The sequence below is a fragment of the Typopeltis vanoorti genome, chromosome 18, assembly GCF_054136105.1.
Source record: "Typopeltis vanoorti isolate ZY-2024b chromosome 18, IOZ_Tvanoo_1.0, whole genome shotgun sequence".
In the NCBI taxonomy this organism is placed as follows: Eukaryota; Metazoa; Arthropoda; class Arachnida; order Uropygi; family Thelyphonidae; genus Typopeltis; species Typopeltis vanoorti.
Window position 1 is genome coordinate 78,045,488 of NC_143566.1, and position 18,482 is coordinate 78,063,969.

Below are 18,482 nucleotides of genomic sequence, written 5' to 3' on the forward strand. Positions count from 1 at the left end.
GCAAAGTTTGAACTCTAAAGAAGACACTGATTCAGCTATGCAGTTATCTGGTAAATTTGTCTGCAAGAATAGAAAAACAAGAACACCATGGTGAATACAAGAAGTAAAGGAAGCAGTCTTGGAAAAGAAGAAAGCATACCAAAAGTTCCTAGCAAATAAGACAGCTGATGCCCTAAAAGAATACAGAGAAAAATGTAAGAGAGTTAAGATATATGCAAAAGTCATGGGAAGACTTCAGCAAAAATATAGAAAATAAATATCAAGAAAGTGGTAAAATGTTCTGGAGGCTATTGAAGAAGCTTAGAAAGGGAGGAAAGAGTACCATAAAAGGAATAAAAGATAACATGAAGACTGAAGATAAGGATATCCTAGATGTCTGGAGTAATTACTTGATGAACGAACCAAGCAGTGACAGAACTGTACAAGAAAATTTTCAAGAGGAATACATATCAATACTCAAGGTAGAAAAAGCTGTCAAAAACTTGAAATGTGGAAAGAAGACAGCTAGAGTATATGATATTTGACCAGAAATCCTTAAGTATGGAAGCATAAAAGTTTTGCAGTGGCTACACTGCATAATTCAGAAGACCTGGTCAGAAGGTAGAATTCCTGATGATGGGAGTAGAGCTCTCATAAATAAAAAATGGAATAGAGTTGAATGTGAGAATTACAGAGGAATTTCTTTATTAAGGGTTCTAGGTAAGATTTGTGCAAGCATACAAAAGGTTGAGAAAGAGTGTGGAAGGGAAACTTTGAGGAAAACAAGAAGGGTCTAGGCCAAATAGAGGTTGTCAAGATCAGATTTTCACTTTAAGACAAATAATTGAGAAATCATGGAAATATGACAAGGCTCTGCACTTAAGTTTTGTAGATTTGGAAAAGGTATATGATGACAAGGTGCAAAGAGAAAAGATTTTAAACCACTTTGATTGTATAAGGTGAATGGAACATCATACAGAGAAATACATGGTCTATATTTAAGTTGTCAGTCAGCAGTTAGAATTGAAGGAAATACAGGAAGACAAATTGATGTAAAATCAAGGGTAAGACAAGGATGCACATTATCTCCACTCTGATTCATCATCTATATGGTTCACATTATGAAAAAAAAGTGGCATTGGGCCTGATATTAAAATTGGAGATGCCAAACTTAGTAGTATGCTTTATGCAGATGATGTTGTACTCTTAAACATGTATAGTGAAAGTTTCCAGGATTCTCTAACTAAATGGAATAACAGCTGTAACAAATTTGGCACAAAAATCAGCAATAAAAAGACCAAAACAATGAAAATAGGCAGGAGAACAGAAAAATTTAGCTGCATTCTGAATGGAGATTCTATAGAACAAGTAAAATATTTCAGCTATTTAGCAGAGATGGCTGAAATATTTTACTTGTTCTATAGAATCTCCATTCAGAATGCAGCTGAATTTTTCTGTTCTCCTGCCTATTTTCATTGTTTTGGTCTTTTTATTGCTGATTTATTGCATAGTAAATATGGCTGGTTAAATCTGGAAATGGTCAACAGAATAAGTATAAATGGCAAGGTGGGTAGCCAGCTGAATAAATGTATATGAAATAAGAGAGAATTTAGCCAAAACACAACGACAATTTGCAAGTTCTGGACCTGAGAGTTGAGTTAGAAATAAAGCACTTGATCAAAGACTAGAGATCACAGATATGAGTGAGGGTTCTGAGAAAAATCAGAAGAGTAAACCGATGGCATCAATGGCAAAATCATATTAATAATTAAGATATTAGAAAGGAACTTGACATTATTAGCATTCAAGAATGTGTCAGCAAAACTAATCTAAGGTGGTATGTCCGCTTAAATGATGAGCAAAGTTTAGCAAAACAAATGTTTGATGCCAAGATGCCAGGAAAGAGACCTAGAGGAAGACCAAGGTGGATTGATTCAGTCAGAAGTGGCTTAGAAGCACAAAATGTTAGATATAACACACTGATTTGGAGTAAAATTGTTAGAAGGTCAGCAATAATGTAAACTTAATCATGTAGTGTGGTCATAGTAACTTGAACACCCCTTTGGGATACATATCAGGAAACTGATGTTGAAAGAATAAGATGTATAGATATACTACAGTATTTAATCAAATCGTGCCAATTTTAATTTTTGTCATTATAATTACTGGTTTCTTTCGTTAATGAAATTATATTCTGAGAAAAGCCCATTTTTTTTTTTTTTTGAAAAATAATAGTGTTTATTACATATGGCTGTGTATACATTTAAGGTTAATATTGAACTGAATGAATGCCCTAATTTGATTAAATAATTTATTTATTGGAAGTGATCACTGTAATTTAATTTAAATCTATTCATGATAGGAAAATTTTCTTGTTTTGTTTGAAATGCATTAGATTTATTGTCTTCAAGTAAAGTACGATAATGATAACACTTAATTGGGAACTCATTTTACTCATTTTATGACTGAAACAAAAACCAGAATGCATAATACTGATGTTAAAAAAATTTCAAAAGTTATCATTTGTTATGTTATGACAATGATGATTGGGAAAAAGCATTTAATGACTGTTTTTTGTAATCTTTCATATAAAAAACAAAATAAAGTTCTGAAACTTATAGAACGATGGAAGAAATATATGGCTTTTAGAGCAAACAGACAAACTAAAACTGAAAGCATTTTTGTGATTCTTTAAAGAGGAACACTGTGGGTTCAAATTAATGATTTCAGATCCAAAAGTTTAATTTTCAGAGTTGGAAATAAATCTTCTTTAATAAATTCATTGGTAGTCACATGTGATCAAATAACTTGACAGCGAATGAGATAGTGCTTTAAAATGAATAAAAAAATAAATAAAAGTACAAAATTCTGCAAAAGAAATAAAAATAAATAAATAAATAAAAATATTAATATATTTTGAATGCATTCAAGAACAAGGCTGAAAATTCACTTGACACTTATCTCTGATAACTTGTCTGTAGCAAGTGGATTTCTGGAGCCCAGGTAATAATGTAAATGTACCAGCATAGTACTATCAGGAAATGATATAATTTGGTGCAATGAAACCCAAATCCTATAGTCTGTTTTACAGATTATAGGATTTTGGTTTCAATTCAACACTGGCTTGGATAGTTTTGAAAAGTCCACAGGCTATAGATGATTTTCATTACCTAGTATGAAACTGCCACCTTGAAAATTGAAAGACTGAAGTGGTTTCAAATCTATTGTCTTTAGTTTGCAACCTTTAGCATGCCCACAATGCTCAAGTGCTAAAATGCTTCATACCCCGTCTAAGACTTCTATGATTTAAAATATATTTTTTCCTTTTTTAATTATATTTAAAATATTACATCATATATTAAACCTGTATAGAGTAGAATCCGCTTATTGTAATCACAGATAATATTATCAAACAGCTATTGTTATCAAAATCAGTCTGGTCCAAAACACACCATTTAAAATGAATTAAAAATAATCTGTCTATTATAATTATGGCCATACGTCCTTTATTTCACTGCTCTGTCCTTTAGATTTTTTTTTTTCTTATATGGCCATTTTGTCCTTTATTTTATGAATTGAAATAGCAAATTGAATATTGATGCCAACATATTTAAAGATGCAATTCATAAATTTTACCAAACCTACATTGATTATTTAAATAACTGGGACAGCTCTTTCGTGGAAATAGAAGTATTTGAATGGGTCCTACTACGAGAAATCCCTCTGTGGGCGAAGATCGAGGAAAGCGTTTTGCTCATTTCCAGTCGCTGCAACTTAAATATAAACGCCGACAAACTAGTTGATGAAGTTTCATGTATTAAAAGTTATATCACCAGTAAAAAGATTGAAGAATGCCGACAAAATGACGAGTCCTGCTAACAGAGATGGGTTGAAATTTTTAAATATTTCACAGATAAACACATATCTTTTAAAAACTTTAAAAATCGTTGAATTTTGCTTATGTCTCCGTGGATCTAATGTCCCCATTGAACAAGTATTTTCATTAGTGAATAATATGTGGACCAATGAAAAAAACCAATTAAAACTCAAAACATTGAAAGCATACAATTATACCAAATGCAAATTTGACATGAATTGTATAGTTTTATAAATTTTTAAAACACAAACCTGATTCATTAAAAAAAAAAGTTCATTCTTGTGAAAAGATCAAAATTAAATTTTTTTAAGTAATAATATTGTTTAAAATGCTATGTATATGCTTATATTTTATAATTAATGTTATAAAGCTTTTTAGTTTTAGTGAAACAAATAAACGCAACTTGCTTTTTTTTTATGAAACAATTTCTGATTTGTCCTTTATTTTCTCCAAAAAAATATGGTCAGTGTAATTATACTCAAAGTTCCGGTTATTGTTATCAAAATCCTCGAATGTTGAGCCTTTTGCATCTCAGAATTAAGAACTTTAAGAGTAAATCAGGAGAAAATTTGAATTTTTTTTTTTTGTTAATCTTACTTTAATCTTATTCTTCTGTAAATCTTAAATCTTCCAGGCAAATGCAGGAGGTATAAATACAGTCGAATTGTGATTTTTCGAGTTTATTTTCATGCTCATTAAAACAGCCCTTAGCATTATGGCAGAAGTAAAAAACCTAAAGATTTATCTTTTCAAGAAAAGCAAAGAATTTTGGAGTGCTATGATAAGTTGCCCAAAATGAGTCAGCATAGTGTGGCTGTACATAGCTGGACAAACAGAATCAAACATTGAAATTTCAGCTCGTACTAATGAGAACATGGATTGGAAGAGAGTGCCCAATCTGATAAGGATACTTAAGTCGAATGCTTTGATTAATCGGCCTTTCATGCATCAAAAAGCAGAACTTGCAAAAACAATGGGCAAAGAAAATTTCACTGCAACTGATGGATGATTTAACAGGTGGAAAAAGTGAGAGAATATTGTGTACAAGCATATTCATGGTGAAGAAAAAAGCTGACAAAAAGTGCTGATTTTTTATCAGCTGATGTGTGGATTAAGACTGAGTGGCCAAAAATTATTGCTGAATATTCTCCCAAGAATATTTACAATGCAGGTGAAACAGGACTCTATTTTCATGCAATGCCTGAGGCACATTTATTTGTTTAAAAATGAAAGCACGAAAGGATTTAAATCTTCAAAAGAGAGGATGAGAGTTCTTTGTTGTGCTAATATGAAAGGTGAGAAATGAGAGCTCTTAGTGATTGGAAAAAGTAAAAATCCATCAATCATCATCATCACTGAATTCCTGCCATGTACCCTCAAGGGATGTACAGGATATGATAGTACTACATGAAAAAAATTACATCATTATTAATTTCCTATCTACAATTTTCCTCCAAATCAGTCTCTTACTTGTCAAGACTCCAACATTATCAGATCTTATATTTCTATCGTCTAAGGCACTTTGTACCGTATCAATCCACCTATATCTTGGTCTTCCTCTGGGTCGTTTTCCTGCCAACCTGGCAGAGAACACTTGTTTTGCTAATCTTTCCTCGCCCATTCTGTTTAAGTGACCATACCACCTGAGATTAGCTCCGTAACGCATTCCTGAATGCTGACAATGTCAAGTTCTTTCCTAATATCCTTTTTTAATATGATATTGCCATTGATGCCATCTGTTCATGCCTATAATCTTTCTCAAGACTCTCATATCCGTGGTCTCTAGTCTTTGGTCAAGTGTTTTACTTCTGACCCAGCTCTCAGATCCACAAGTTAAAATTGGTTTGAACACAGTCTTGTATACAGCTAATTTAGTGTTCCGACTTATTTCTCTCTTATTCCATATGAATTTATTCAATTGACTTCTCACCATACCAGCTTTGCTGATTCTGTTGTCTATTTCTATATTTAATTTACCATCTTCAGTAAAAATCATGCCTAAATAGCTGAAATGTTTGACTTGTTCCACAGGTTCTCCATTCACAACACTGTTGACATTTTCAGTGATTCTGCCTATTTTCATTGTCTTTGTCTTTTTATTGCTGACATTTATACCATATCTATTACAACAGCTATTCAATTTAGTCAGAGAATCTTGCAGACTTGTAGCAGATTTATTTAGAAGTATAACATCATCCGCATAAAGCAAAGAGCTGACATTAATATCTCCAATTTTGATATCATGTTTAACACCACTTTCCTTCATAATGTGATCCATATAGATAATGAATAACAGAGGGGGATAATGTATATCCTTGTCTCACACCAGATTTAACATTAGGCCACCTTCCTGTACTTCCTTCAATTCTAACTGCTGACTTACAACTCAAATAAAGACTAAGTATTGCTTGATATAATGCCCCATTGACACCATATAACTGCAGCGTATTGAATAGCTTCTCTCTTGGCACCTTGTCATATGCCTTTTCCAAATCGACGAAACTTAAATACAGATCTTTGTTATATTCCCATGCTTTCTCAACAATTTGTCGTAAAGTGAAGATCTGATGCTAACAGCCTCTATATGGCCTGAATCCAGCTTGTTCTTCATCAAGCTTTTCTTCCACAATTCTTCTCAACCGTTTCTCAAGTATACTTGCATAGATCTTGCCAGGAACACTCATTAGGGAAATACCTCTGTTTTTCTATGTCAAGTATGGATATGTATTCCTGACTGCATGCCTGGTCAGTGTTTTTTACCACTGTGCGGTCACCTCTGCTGTTTCATTTAGCAGTTTTTCAAAGTAATTACTCCATACTTCAAGGATATCTTTTTCTCCTGTTTTCATGTCGCCTTTATCATCTCCAATTCCTTTTACAGCACTCTTTCCTCCATTCTTAGGCTTCTTCAACAACCTCCAGAATATTTTGCCACCTTCTTGATATTTATTTTCTATATTCTTGCCAAAGTTCTCGCATGACTTTTGTTTAGCTAGTTTTACACAGTATTTAGCATTCTTGCATTTGTCTCTATATTCTCTAAGAGCACAAGCTGACTTATTTGACAGGAACTTTTGGTATGCTTTCTCCTTTTCCTTCACTGCCTCTTTAACTTCCTGTGTCCACCAGGGAGTTCTGATTATTTTATCCTTACAAACAACCTCACCACACGCCTCTCTGGCAGAATCAATCAATGTTTTCTTCAGAGTTTGCCACTGAATCTCCAAGGTTTGATTCCTGTTCTCAAACTCTTTCATTTTTTCTTCAATAATCTTTGTGTATTTTAGTCTAGTCCAGTTCATATCTGAGAGCTGCTCAACTTTTATTAGCTTTAAAACTTTCTTACATGTTATTCTTTTCAATGTGAAATTCAATTTTATCCTGCTCAAGACTAAATAGTGATCACTTCCAATTTCAAATCCTCTGTACACTCTGGTGTCCTGCACCAGGGAGAAAACATCACTATCAACAATAACATAGTGAATGAGACTTTTCTTATTCCTAGCCTCTTCTCTCCATGTGAATTTGTAAAATTCCTCCATTTCTACCTTAGTAGAACCTTCTGTGGGACCATAGGTACAAATAAATCTCATTGTCCAGTTCCCCATTCTCATATTTGCCCACATTACTCTACTTGAGACTGACTGCCATTCAAGAAGGTTAGCCTCGTGTTTTGTGTTGAATACTATGGCTACTCCTTCTTTTCCTTGATTGTCATTGCCTGAATAAAACATTTTGCATTTATTGCTCAGAACGATCTCACCAGTTTGGGTCTTTTTTGTTTCAGTCACCCCTATTATGTCGATCTGGTACTTATCTAATTCCTCAGCTAGCTCCATTTCTTTGCCATTCAGGCTTCTTACGTTGATAGTACCAATCTTTAACTCTGGTGATGTTGAGTTGAGGTTTATTTTCAGATTTGTTCCAGTAACTGAGTTTTCGCTGTTTGGCCTGGTTCCCTGGCGAAAACAACGGGGGCCTTGTTTAACCGGGCGACGCCCCAGCTGGCATGAAATTTTGTCATGTTGTACCATCATTCTATATTTTGGTTTAACCAATGAATACAATTTGGTCGGCTAAATCCCAAATTGCCAGCCCATCCTCGTCCGTTCAGTATCCAAGTAGATACCCAAAATCCTTGGCATTTTAAAGGTGTCAAAAGTTTGCCAGTTGACTACTATTCTAGTGCAAATGCTTGGGATGACTAATGACATTTTCAACAATTGGTTAGTTAAGTGGGATCTTAAAACAAAAAATTGTCTTGTTAGTAGACAACTGCACTGCACACAAAAAACAATTTATTATTAAAGAACATCAAAGTAATTTTCTTGCCTTCGAACACTACATCGTTAATTCAACCAAGTGACCAAGTCATTACATGTGCTTTTAAAGCTTATTATCAGGGAAGTTTGCGTGAGAATTATAGCAGAACTTGATTATATAAAAGACTAATCTGATGTAAGTGCAACTGCAAAAAAGATTCCTTTCTTGATGCATTGCATTTGGTAGCAATGCTTGTGGAAGCAAGTCTCAGAGAAGACTGCTTCCAAAAAGGTGGATTTTTAGAGAAAAATTCTGAAACTCCTTTTCCGAAGAATTTGAATATCTTACAAATGAAATTTTTGATAAAACCCCAGATGGTATGTCAAAAGAAGAATTTGAAAATTGGTTGGATATTGATAACAATGTTGAAGTGGTAGCTACAATGACAGCGTCAGAAATATGTCAAACCACTTCCGATGAGAACTTAAGCTAGTAGAAGAAAGTGAACCTAATACAAGTATAAGAAGAACAAATTTTAGAAGCTCCTCCAACCAATGACTAGATTCAAGAAGCTCTACAAATATTTTGTCGCGATGTGCAACATAGAGTGACAAACTTCGAAAGGCATTATGAGTATGAGCAATTTATTCATGAACTACTATATTCAAAGACAAGACAGACAACAATAAATAAGTTTAAAATAAATTTTCTGTTGTTCCTTACTAAAAAGTTGTTTATTACAATAAATTAAATTAAGTAATGTTCATAACAATAAATTGAAATAAATGATGCAATTTTTTATATCCTTAGCTTAATGTTATCAGCCGGTTATTGTTATCGAAAAGTGACTGTCCCAAAGTGATCACAATAAGCAGCATCTACTGTATTTATATCTGATAACTATTTTAGATTATCAATGTCTATTATTTATTGTAATATAATAATATTTTATTATATTACAATTTTATTATATTATAATATTTTATTAAGGGGTGCTTAAGGGTCAAAGCTGTATAACTGAGAGGAGACCTCCACATAGCCTTTAAAGGAATGCGGAGAACCGACCAGGGCTTCTGACCTAATGTCCAATCCTCACCTTCTCGTGGTGCACCCTGTTGGGTATCTACTTTGATACTGAACGAACGAGGATGGGCTGGCAATTTGGGATTTAGCCGACCAAATTGTATTCTTATTGGTTAAACCAAAATAAAAAATGATGGTACAACATGACAAAATTTCATGCCGGCTGGGGCGTCGCCCGGTTAAACAAGGCCCCCGTTGTTTTCGCCAGGGAACCAGGGCGAACAGCGAAAAGTCAGCTACTGGAACAAATCTGAAAACAAACCCCAACTCAACATCACCAGAGTTAAAGATCGGTACTATCAACGTAAGAAGCCTGAATGGCAAAGAAATGGAACTAGCTGAGGAATTAGATAAGTACCAGATCGACATAATAGGGGTGACTGAAACAAAAAAGACCAAAACTGGGGAGATCTTTCTGAGCAATAAATACAAAATGTTATATTCAGGCAATGACAATCAAGGAAAAGAAGGAGTAGCCATAGTATTCAACACAAAATACGAGGCTAATCTTCTTGAATGGCAGTCAGTCTCAAGTAGAGTAATGTGGGCAAATATGAGAATGGGGAACTGGACAATGAGACTTATTTGTGCCTATGGTCCCACAGAAGGTTCTACTAAGGTAGAAGTGGAGGAATTTTTTGAGGCTTTAGAAAAAGCAACGGACACAATGAAAAAGGAAAAGTTGGTCCTTGTTGGGGATCTAAATAGTAGAGTAGGAAATGATTGTGAGACATACAAAAATATTTTGGGAAAATTTGGAGAAAAGAGCAAAGCTAATAATAATGGCAAATATCTGTTGGATTTCTGCTCAGGACATGGACTGATTATTACTAACACCATGTTCCAACATAAAAATGTGCACAAATTCACATGGAGAGAAGAGGCTAGGAATAAGAAAAGTCTCATTGACTATGTTATTGTTGATAGTGATGTTTTCTCCCTGGTGCAGGACACCAGAGTGTACAGAGGATTTGAAATTGGAAGTGATCACTATTTAGTCTTGAGCAGGATAAAATTGAATTTCATATTGAAAAGAGTAACATGTAAGAAAGTTTTAAAGCGAATAAAAGTTGAGCAGCTCTCAGATGTGAACTGTAGACTAAAATACAGAAATATTATTGAAAAGAAAATGAAAGAGTTTGAGAACAGAAATCAAACCTTGGAGATTCAGTGGCAAACTCTGAAGGAAACATTGATTGATTCTGCCAGAGAGGCATGTGGTGAGGTTGTGTGCAAGGATAAAAAAATCAGAACTCCCTGGTGGACACAGGAAGTTAAAGAGGCAGTGAAGGAAAAGAAGAAAGCATATCAAAAGTTCCTGGCAAATAAGTCAGCTTTTACTCTTACAGAATACAGAGACAAATGTAAGAAAGCTAAACAGTGTGTAAAATTAGCTAAACAAAAGTCATGGGAGGACTTTGGCAAGAATATAGAAAATAAATATCAAGAAGGTGGCAAAATATTCTGGAGGTTGTTGAAGAAGCTTAGGAATGGAGGAAAGAGTGCTGTAAAAGGAATTAGAGATGATAAAGGTGAAATGAAAACAGGAGAAAAAGATATCCTTGAAGTATGGAGTAATTACTTTGAAAAACTGCTAAATGAAACAAGCAGTGATGACAGCACAGTGATAAAAAACACTGACCAGGCATGCAGTCAGGAATACATATCCATACTTGAAGTAGAAAAAGCCATCAAAGGCTTGAAATGTGGAAAGGCAGCAGGAGTAGATGATATTCGACCAGAAATGCTGAAGTATGGTGGTATAAGAGTCTTACAGTGGCTGCACTGCATAGTTCAGAAAGCCTGGACAGAGGGACGAATTCCCGATGATTGGAGTAGAGCTCTCATAGTACCCATATATAAAAAGGGAAATAAAACTGAATGTGAGAATTACAGAGGTATTTCCCTACTGAGTGTTCCTGGCAAGATCTATGCAAGTATACTTGAGAAACGGTTGAGAAGAATTGTGGAAGAAAAGCTTGGTGAAGAACAAGCTGGATTCAGACCAAATAGAGGCTGTCAGGATCAGATCTTCACTTTACGACAAATAGTCGAGAAAGCATGGGAATATAACAAAGATCTGTATTTAAGTTTTGTCGATTTGGAGAAGGCATATGACAAAGTGCCAAGAGAGAAGCTATTCAATACGCTGCAGTTATATGGTGTCAATGGGGCATTATATCAAGCAATACTTAGTCTTTATTTGAGTTGTGAGTCAGCAGTTAGAATTGAAGGAAGTACAGGAAGATGGTTTAATGTTAAATCTGGTGTGAGACAAGGATGTACATTATCCCCTCTGTTATTCATTATCTATATGGATCACATTATGAAGGAATGTGGAATTAAACCTGATATCAAAATTGGAGATGTTAATGTCAGCTCTTTGCTTTATGCGGATGATGTTATACTTCTAAATAAATCCGCTACAAGTCTGCAAGATTCTCTGACTAAATTGAATAGCTGTTGTAATAGATATGGTATGAAGGTCAGCAATAAAAAGACAAAGACAATGAAAATAGGCAGAATCATTGAAAATGTCAACTGTGTTGTGAATGGAGAACCTGTGGAACAAGTAAAACATTTCAGCTACTTAGGCACAATTTTTACTGAAGATGGTAAACTAAATATAGAAATAGACAACAGAATCAGCAAAGCTGGTATGGTGGGAAGTCAATTGAATAAATTCATATGGAATAAGAAAGAAATTAGTCGGAACACTAAATTAGCTGTATACAAGACTGTGTTCAAACCAATTTTAACTTATGGATCCGAGAGCTGGGTCAGAAGTAAAACACTTGACCAAAGACTGGAGACCGCAGATATGAGAGTCCTGAGAAAGATTAGAGGCGTGAACAGATGGCATCAATGGCAATATCATATTAAAAATGAGGATATTAGGAAAGAACTTGACATTGTCAGCATCCAGGAATGCGTTAGCAGAGCTAATCTCAGATGGTATGGTCACTTAAATAGAATGGGAGAGGAAAGATTAGCAAAACAAGTGTTCTCTTCCAGGTTGGCAGGAAAACGACCCAGAGGAAGACCAAGATATAGGTGGATTGATATGGTACAAAGTGCCTTAGACGATAGAAATATAAGATCTGATAATGTCGGAGTCTTGACAAGTAACAGGCTGATTTGGAGGAAAATTGTAGATAGGAAGTTAGTAATGATGTAATTTTTTCATGTAGTACTGTCATATCCTGTACACCCCTTGAGGGTACATGGCAGGAATTTGATGATGATGATGATGATGATAATAATATTTTAGATTATGACGCATGAGAATACATACTAGAAAATGTAAATAAAAACTCTTCCATACACCAACCTTTTTTTCTTACATATATCAATATTTCACTTATGAAACATAGTAAAATTCTTTGTCATATCAAATATTTTTGTGATGCGCACTGTCATGAGAGTACTGCCACAGGAAGGAACATTATATTGTCAGCATTCAAGAATGTGTAAACAGAGCTAATGTAAGATGGTATAGTCACTTAAAACAGAATGGGAAGGAAAGCTTACAAAACATGTGTTACCAGAAAGGCAGGGAAAGAGATCCAGAGGAAGACCAAGATCTATATGGATTGACATGGTAAGAGGCACCTTTAATTATAAGAATTATAACAATATTGGAATCCTTACAGATAGCAGACTAATATGAAGGAAAACTTTTGACAGTAAGTAATGATGTAAACTTTTCATAAGTCATAGTATCCTATACATTCCCAGAGGATATATATTTGAAATTTGATCATGCTCAGCAAATATATATCCTCTGGGAATGTATAGGATACTATAACTTATGAAAAGTTTGTAAAATTCATTTTTATGTCATATGTTTTTATTACTGGTATCTGTTAATGGCAAAATTCTAACTCAACTCAGTCTGCAAGAAAACTAATTGTCAAATAAATTTTTAGTCAGTATCCTGTCAACTTAAAGGCAGAATTATCATTTTTGCATGGCAAAAGACATTGTTTCTCTAGATTATTTTTTTTTTTTAATATTTAAATATAAAAATAATCATAAACAATAACTTCTGGTAGTAAAATTCATGAATTCCATAGCAACATTAAGCATAATGGTTGTGTTGTAGAGATGTTTAAATATTTTTATTTTTAATGACAAATCCAAAATTTTAAATGTATGATACATATGGGCTGCAGGTGGAACAAGTACTAAATCATGAGGAACTTCAAAAGCAAGGTCACACAATCAAGTCCATTTACAGAATACTTTAACAGAAAGGAACTTGACATTCCCGAATACGAACTGTGTCAAGTTCAGCCATTTGAACACACATAAATTTTACTCTTGTTTTTAAGGAAGTAAAATATCTAAGCACTCATTTTCTAAAACTCAAGGTAACCCCCCCCCCCTACTCTCAAGCCAAGAGGCTGCAGTTTGAATCCCACCAAGGGCATGGTTGTTTGTGACTGTCCTACCAACCAATTACCATATCTACTGCTGTAACCTGTGTCCTGGTGCAGTATGACCATTGATGTCTTTGTGCCATTAAAAAAAAAAAAAGCTAATTACTGGTACACAATTAAAATCAACAACTTTTAAAATGAAATTTATCTTACTTTTTTGGATTTGGATCTTGATTATCTCCTGCTTCTAGTCTTCTGGATAAAGATCCACATCTGCTTCCATCAGCTCCATCCTTCTGGTCCCCATTAAGTTCCTCTTCTCCCAACGTCCGCAGTCGCTTGCTCTCCTGGAGGGAGGCATATAGTGCCCTCTTCAAGTCCTTTTCTTCCCTCCATAACAACCCATTATTATAATCCTGGGATAGAAATGGACGTTTACTTTTAAGAATAGCTTAAAAATTACCATTGGAGTCGTTCCCAAGGTCTTTCTGCCTCCACAAGATAGATGGAAGAGGTAAGGACCCTTGGTGACATCTTGGAGAATGAAGTCATATTTTTGGTTAACAAATTAAGTTTTAAAACAAATGCAACAAAACTAAATAATTTTTGCAAATTTTAGGGGGGATAAAATGACTCCCAATACACAAATTAGTTTGAATGATATAGTTTTCTGAATAAGACACCCAATTCTGGATGTTAACGAAGTAGTCATGAATCATTTATAATAAAGAGAATGATCATCAAAAACCAAACATGTAATTTGTTGAACATTACTGTTTGCAAGTATAATCAAAGGGTACTTTCAAAGTGATTACATCATTTCATGTTACTGTTATTTCAATTAGAAACGTGTCACAATTCGTATCAAAATCAACAAGGGGTTATATTATATCTTTATTTATCTCTCTCCTCTGCAACTTCTATATAGCTCATCAGATTACAAGTGTATAAACATGTGGATTTACTTTCCATACATCATAATATTATATAATATTAGAAACCGATGAAACAAAAACTAACGTCATGACAGTGTTCAGTTTCATTTTTTCATACCACACCAGTTTTTTGTAAGAATAAAGTCATCATTTTCAATTTTTTTTTTTCTGTAGAAAAACCTGTTTTATTTAGATTATCAAATTAACTATCTAAAGGATCAAATTCAAACACAGCAAAGGGCCAGTCAATTAGATGTATATGTGATGTGGTCCATATTCAATATTATTCTCTGAACCAAAACATAAACTAAAAAAAGAAAGACTCTAACAAAGGCCCTTTTGTTGCCGGGCGCAACTTATATAAACAGTTACACCACTATTTACATTCATAACCATTTTTATTTTAAAATTTTAAAAATATAACAAGTTAATAAAATATAAATTCAATTACATTTTATTCATACTTTAAGAAAATTATTTAAATACATAATTTTGACTTACAAAAATAAAGATTTTTATCTACAAGTCCTTTTTTTAAATTGATTTTGATCCTGAAACCTGACATCTTTTCCTATGTACTAACATGTCAATATCTGCTTTTTCGTTTCATGTTGCAATATGAAGTATTGCATTTAATCTAGAATCTTTTATCCGTGAGTGGAACTTTGACTTATTAAGTTTATCGGGTCACGGGCAGGATACAAAGCCTTTGTGGGCTGCATCTGGCCCACAGGCAGACAGTTTGTGACACCTGATCTAAGACTGTAACAATGATACCCTTTACAAAGGCATTCATTTGAATCCTCTAGAATGCGAAGATCTATTCAATTGAAGATGAGTTAGATGGTCTCATATGGAGATGTCATGGCATTTTCTCAAAAAACATGGATTTTTCATTTAACCATCCTGTTAGGGCAGAGCATTAATTATGTTTATGTGAAGCCAAGTTATCTGGCTGGTATAGACTACTGGGACTAACACATTAAGAGGAGTTGATTTCTTTGAGTACAATGTCGTATTTATATAACTATGTAATAAAAATACAAATGGATTAGCAGGTACCACTATTTAATGTCCAACGTACTCTATAAAAAAAATGATACTTATATATGATGAAAGTTTAATCATATTTTATCATTTTATTTTGCATGTATGGCGGAAATTAAATAAAAATGCTTGCATGATAAGATGTGAAGTAGTTTCATAGACTATAGTGACACAAATCTTACAAAAAATATCTCACATGTAAAAATGTGAACTGAGTAGTGAAACTGCAATTTAAAAAATCAGCTACTTTATTAACAGAACAAATGATCTAGGTGGCAATAAGGAAAATGTAAGGATGGATAACAGGAGGTTGCTAAGGAGAATAAAGGATAACAATGTGGGAGTAAAGGTAGTCAAGCATTTTGTCCAAGTATGATAGTGATGAGATGAGATGAAATGAGATGATAAGATGGATGGATATGATGGCTTTTTTTTTTTTTTTTGAGGATAGACAATATAGATTGGAGTGGGAAGTGCTGTTATTGATGGTAGCAGTGGAGATGAAAGGAGCGAACAGTGGCAGTGGTTTCGAAGCAGTATGGTGATGAGCTATGGGGGAGAGGAATAGAAGACCTCTCATAATGAGTCATTTACTGCATGGAGGAGTAATAATGATAACAAACACTGTGCTTAATAATTAGTGATACTTTTGCTACCATACTCATATTTCATATAAAGAATTTAGAATCTTGACAATAAAACAATACCATCAACCAAACAATCACTTCAAAATTTCAGCAAACCTCTTCCTTCTTAAATACTTGGCTCAATTTCTTAAATTTCTTACAATTTCTCACCTACCCCTTAATATTAGGAATGTAAAATTAGGAATAAACTGAAAATCACTAAAATATATATCATTATTAATTTGGTAACCTCCATGGAGTCAAAGACTTATCATGGAGATCCAATCAACCAGCGTCTATCATAATGAATGTTGAAGTTATTTGTGCTCCCTGCATTCACAATGCACTCATGAACAACTCTCCATGTAAAAAATCTACTTCTCACACCCATCTTTATACAACTTCTGAGATAGCCTCTTGTTCTTCCCATCTTAACACCCACTACTCTTTTCATAATTCCTTGTGTATTAATATGGTAGAATCCTTTAACTAACTTGAAGGTCTTTATCAATATCTCCTCTTTTCCTCCAAACTCTATAATCCACATTCCCTGAAATTCTCTTCATGATCAGCACTCCAGAGTCCTGATATCATTTTGGACCTTCTCTAGTGTTTCCACATCACAATGAAAACCAAAGTGACCAAATCTGAGTACAACAGTCCATGTGGATTGATACAGTACCAATGCCTTATATAGAAGCATCACCATCTCTTTATCCCTACACGTCAATGTACTTTTTATCATAGCAGCAATACAACATGCAGTCTTTGAAACATTTGCAACTTCCCCTCAGAGCTTTAGTCCACTGTCTACCTCAAAATCCCAAATCTCCAATACAGTATGTAGTTTTACGTCTCTGCACCCCAAAGTGTAACACCTTGCATTTATTAATATATAAACTGATAATTATACCTAACTTTGCATCATCAACAAACATTTGAAGATACCCAGTCAATCCACAGAAAATTAACAAATGTTAAACAGCAGGGTCCCAAGAACAGAACTATGTACTGTTTGGAATAATGGCCCATTTACAGCATATAAATGTAGTGTTTTGAATAATCTCTTAGAACCTTATCAATATTAGATCCTTTTCTAAGTTTTGCATATCTGGGAAAAAAAAAATGATAAGGTGCTGTTTAAAAAAATCTACAATCACATGATGTAAATAATGTGACAATATATTTTTGCTGGTCTGGTTGGCCGAGTGGTTAGCATATCCACTTTCCAACCAAAAGGCTGCAGGTTAGAATAATTCTGCCATGGGCATGGACGTTTGTAATTGTCTGCGAAAATAATAGCAGTGGTGGTTGACAGTAGATGGTGAGGTTCACTGTAGCTGGTGGAGACGGAGAGTTCTAAGAACAGGTGCCCTCCCTCGATGAGTCTCTGGACTCCCTGGAGGTGTCACGTAATAATAATATATAAAATAAATATGCAACTTTTACTTAAGTTGCAAGGCAATTAAGAACTGGAGGAAAAGATACTTTGAAAATCAGGTGTAAGACAAATAAACAACTTATTTCCATTGTTACTCATCATCTATGTAATCACATTGAGAAGTAAAGAGGCATTAAACCTGATATTAAACTTAGCTTTTACTTTATCCAGATGATTTTACACTTCTAAAACTACAACAGGATTCTTCTGAACTCTTCTACTAAACTGAGTAATGGCTGTAACAAAATTTGTATATAAATTAACAATAAACAGCCAACTTCAGCTAATTCAAGTGAGGTTTTAGTGAAGATGGCAATTAAATGTAAAAATAGATAATAGAATAAGCAAAGCTGGTATGGTGGGGAGTCAACTGAACAAATTTAATAATACACGTGGAAAGGCTTAGAAGTTGGTTATGCATTTTTTACTAAGTAATTTAAGGAAATTACAACGTCACTAGGATATACATTAAAATAAATTTTAATATACTTCAATATTTCGGCAACGTCACGTTGCCATTTTCAAGAAACTTAAGAACAAGACACGTGCACACAGGCACAACAAACAGTAAATGAGGAAGAAGCAGGAAACTATTATTTCTCCTAAAGTCCTGATGGTGCCCCTAGCGGGCAATGTTGGTATTCCTGGACAATTGGGCTGCTGATGTAGGTTTCCCAAATATGAAGCAGTCTCATGCAGCCAAATTTGTTGAGGTTCAGATTGTTTCTTAGGCTGAAACTGATTCCATGAAAAGCCTTTCATACTTGTATTTACTACGGTGTACTATTGTGGCTTTCTTCCACCGTATTCTATGGCAGGTATCCAGCGCATGGTCAGCAAGACCAGAGT

General features: G+C 34.1%; 1 protein-coding gene across 3 annotated transcripts in view; it reads right to left on the reverse strand.

The window, feature by feature from the left end:
- Jarid2 (Jumonji, AT rich interactive domain 2) overlaps positions 1 to 18,482 on the reverse strand; it is a 557,336-nt gene that overhangs the window by 427,905 nt on the left and 110,949 nt on the right. For all 3 annotated transcript variants that reach the window (XR_016549859.1, XM_090408748.1, XM_090408747.1), the window contains exon 4: positions 13,798 to 14,000. Coding sequence is in view for 2 of the 3 variants with exons in the window: in XM_090408748.1 (XP_090264874.1) it covers positions 13,798 to 14,000 (203 nt within the window). In the remaining variant the exon portion in view is untranslated. The remainder of the gene's footprint in view (positions 1 to 13,797; positions 14,001 to 18,482) is intronic.